Below are 3,858 nucleotides of genomic sequence, written 5' to 3'. Positions count from 1 at the left end.
GAGGTTTGAGTGAGTGGAGCGGAGAATAGATAGGGCATTAGCAAGTATTACTTTTTCATACAAATAGCAATCCTCAAATTACTTAATTGTATAGAAGGAAAAGGACAAAATTTTAAAAAGTTTAAAATAACCGTTTACGTCCAGAGGATGGCAGCGGTACAATAAGGTGTTTTAGGAAGAAGTGAAAAAAAACAAACAAACAAACAAACAAAACAACAAAATTAGATGATTGCATTTAATAGGCAAGCTTACCCCTGTGTTATTTGATTATTGTGAAAAAGGGGACTCAGTGGAACAAGTAATCAGAAAAAGTAAATAAGAAATGATAAAGTGGAAGAAATAAGTCCCAAAGAAGTTTTAAATAGAGGATCAGGGAGTTATATCTGCTCATGCAACATTGGCTGACAAATAAAATCTAAAATATCTATTTTATTTGTATTATTTATTTTATTATATAGTTAATATTGTTTTGCCTTCATGTATTTATCCAGTACTCCACACAGCGGTCCACTAGGTGGCGGTAATACACCTATAAGCCGGTTTGTCGACCGCCATTAAAGACGACAAAGAAGAAGAAGAACCGTCACATCCGGTTAATGCTCAGATTTGAGTCCGGCAGGCGCCCAAAAAACAACAACATTTAATTTGGTTAAACGGAGAAAAAAGGTAAGAATTATGTCTCTCACAACACTAATTTTAACACATTTTATTCGGGTTACTTTATTTTATAGTAAAAAAAAGAACAAACAATAACAAACAAACTCTCTTTACACGTTTTTAACTTTGTTTCCTGCCGTCGGGAAAACTAAAAAGTCATGTGGTTTGGTTTGTTTGTGGGAAGTTAGATTACAGACGCGTCCTTTTCAAATTGAATTGATAAGAACCTGGTCTCCTCCCAAAACCCCCAACAAACAAACCACAGGGGGAGGTTGGAGGAGGATCTGTGAGTTCATTGGTCCCTTTTTCTTTCCTTTCCTTTGCACTAGAGCTTTCTGATGTGTACAGCGGTGGATAATGGAGAAATAATCATCCTCAGTGATGATGATGAAGACTGTGAACATGACATAACCAGCAGTGAACCCTCAGTTCTCATCGTGGAGGTTGAAGATGTGAAGCAAAATGGTAACAGCTGTGTTTGCTCTACAGCAACCCGCCTGTATGTGTTGGTAGATGATGTTAGAAACAGTCACCAGCTGCTCTTCCTCTCTGTTTCAGACTGTCCTTTAACCTCCAGCGCTCTGGATGAAGACCTGGTTGTGACCTTCTCCCGCCGGGCTGAGGTGCTGCCTCACGCCCGCTACGACTGTCCCATACATCCATTCACGTGAGCTGATTGCCACACACACACACACACACACATTGTGAAGTACTGATCAATACTTTATGCCCTTTATGCCCTTCCATTTGAGATCAATCACGCTTGCTTCTCTCCTGTCCCGCTCAGAGCTACGGATGACCACGTCAGTGCTCCTGTGGCCGGCAACAAGCTCATCTGTGATCAGTGCTTTTGCTACATCTGCGACAAGCTGGCGTCATCAGTATGTATTGATTATGGATGAAGTCTGTAAACTGCACACACAGCCACGCTGACCTACCTTCAGGAATAATGCACAAACACAGACGCGTCAGATATTCCCGAACGTGTGTATAGGTAAAGATAAAACGGGTGTCGTCATGTTAGTCTTGTTGGATTCACCACACAATGTTCAGGTTCGATTTGTGATGTGTGAACTCGCCAAACTGTGCGTCGTCACCACAAGTCGCCATAGGAACCAGAAGCATTTTACCAGATTGCTTTTGTCATTTTTAAAGTTAAGAGGAGAAACTCTGCTGAATAGCCAGAAGCAGCAACGTTACAACGTTATAACTATAAGAGTAACACCTTTACAACACAGTTCAGCCAATGCAAGCACCCTGCAGTGAATGCTACCTTTTGTTATGCTTTTATTATTCAGCTGAGATCTTTACTCACTTTTGTGGTATCTGATCAAACACCAACAAATGAATACTCTGTTGTATAGTTATACTGAAGCAGATGTTTCCCTCCTTTACTGCAGACTTTAATTGGTTTCACTGGACCAGACTGGCACATTTACAGACATGTTGACTCCTGTTTTGTCTTTTATAAGTGAAGAAAATGTATTTTACAGCTGTTTGAATTGAAGTGTGCTTCATGCATTCGTGTTGCTGTTGGTTTAAAATAACTCTGGTCTACTCCTCGGTACGTTGTTGAATCTCAGCTGTCCGTGACATTTTGTGAAACTGGAGGTTTTCTCCTTCACAAACGCCTTTTTAGAGGCAGTTACAGAGATGTGATAAATCATTAGTGTCACTGCTGTCGTGATAGTGAGTTACTGAATAGCAGCCATGTGTCTCGATTTATTTTCAACAAAAATCTGAACATTATAAGCTTATAAGACATCTTTTATATTTATTACAGGTCTGATTTTTGCCATATTTCTATAACTGTATTTTTGACATGAAACTGTTACTTGTGGATCTTATATTTGAATAATATTACATTTATTAACATTCATATTTAGACGATCATTTCAAGTTGTTTTTTCTTGTTAAGAAATAAATCAGAGCTGCATTAATGTTGGTGTGTGTGTGTGTGTTCAGTGTGTAATGTGGTTTCACAGGGGAGTGTGTCACTGCAACAGCCACAAGAGGAGCATGTTCTGGAACAACCTCAGAAACAACGCGCTGCTGGGAGAACTGTATTCTTTCAACCTCACACTGTCTGAAATAGATGCTCACCTCCGACTTGCAGGTACTTGCTCTCGCACACTCACACGTGTGGCTATAAACATCGTTCACATTTGGAAAACAACTCACTGTTTGACTGGTAGTTTCACGTGATTTCACTGCTGTTGGATTTGTGTTCTTCGTGTCCAGAGACGATGCTGCAGCGCTTCAAACAAGAGCTCGCTGCAAAGTTTTCTTCCTACCTGAAGGGAAACAGGGTAGAGGAATACGGTCTGAGCCTACTGAACCAGCAAGCCTTCATCTACGAGTGAGTGACAGAGCAGAGCTGTTCATAAAGATGTTAAAAGAATACTAAAACTAGACTAATCTTACCATCCAGAGCTAACGTGGATAAAACCATACACCACCAAGGTCAAGTCCAAGATGGACGCAGGGGCATTTTTAACTAGTCTTTACTCAACTTAATATTATGTTTTATTCCAAAAAACTGACACTGTTAACAAATGCAAAGTGGCATTTTAGTTTCATTTAAATATTCTCTTTTTTTTTCAGTTACACACCTGTGTACGAGCTTGTGTCATCGTTCCTGGACGAGGCAGATAAACAGGACGGCAGAGCTGCTGCCATCATGAGACTGGGAGCCACTGGGGACTTTATCCGACATATTCAACTCTCAGGGTACACGCACACACGCACACACACACACACACACACACACACACACAAAGTAGGACATTTGACAAAGACAAAGTAGCATTTCCTTTTCTAGATTGTTGTCACTCAGTCAACAGTTGTCTTAAAATTTTTGTGTGTAATCATTTCCCTCATTTAATATGATTCTCTACAGGAATTTCATCTTAAAGTCTCCCATGGCTAATGTTGCTGATGCTAAATTGGTGTTACTGCAGAGGTACATGTGCACACACACACACACTTATCTTGTGTCTTGTCTGTAACTCATTTATTTACATATTTACCTTCTTCTTCTGTGTGTTGTTGGGGTTTTTCAGGGTAATATCATCCATGCAGAGACAGTTGGTGACGGCGGATTTTACCCCGGAGTTCAGCCGCAAATTGCAAGATTTTTACAAAAAAATCCTCTTCCCCTCTGAGCTGAAGAGCCTGAGGAACAGGTGTGTGTGTGTGTGT

At 40.3% G+C, this 3,858-nt stretch overlaps 1 protein-coding gene across 1 annotated transcript in view; it reads left to right on the top strand.

Annotated features, from left to right (window-relative positions):
• Positions 1-576: 576 nt before the first annotated feature.
• zgc:112980 (uncharacterized protein LOC503706 homolog) overlaps positions 577-3,858 on the top strand; it is a gene marked incomplete in the record, with an annotated part of 10,024 nt that continues 6,742 nt past the window's right edge. Inside the window, 9 exon segments of the mRNA XM_035660724.1 lie at positions 577-666; positions 987-1,122; positions 1,216-1,324; positions 1,445-1,538; positions 2,623-2,773; positions 2,899-3,016; positions 3,262-3,387; positions 3,557-3,619; positions 3,720-3,842. Of these exon segments, the coding sequence (XP_035516617.1) occupies positions 996-1,122; positions 1,216-1,324; positions 1,445-1,538; positions 2,623-2,773; positions 2,899-3,016; positions 3,262-3,387; positions 3,557-3,619; positions 3,720-3,842 (911 nt within the window).

Source organism: Morone saxatilis, unplaced genomic scaffold (genome assembly GCF_004916995.1).
Source record: "Morone saxatilis isolate NCDOM2014 unplaced genomic scaffold, NCSU_SB_2.0 Contig17, whole genome shotgun sequence".
Classification (NCBI taxonomy): domain Eukaryota; kingdom Metazoa; phylum Chordata; class Actinopteri; family Moronidae; genus Morone; species Morone saxatilis.
This window is presented reverse-complemented; position numbering and strand designations above follow the sequence as displayed.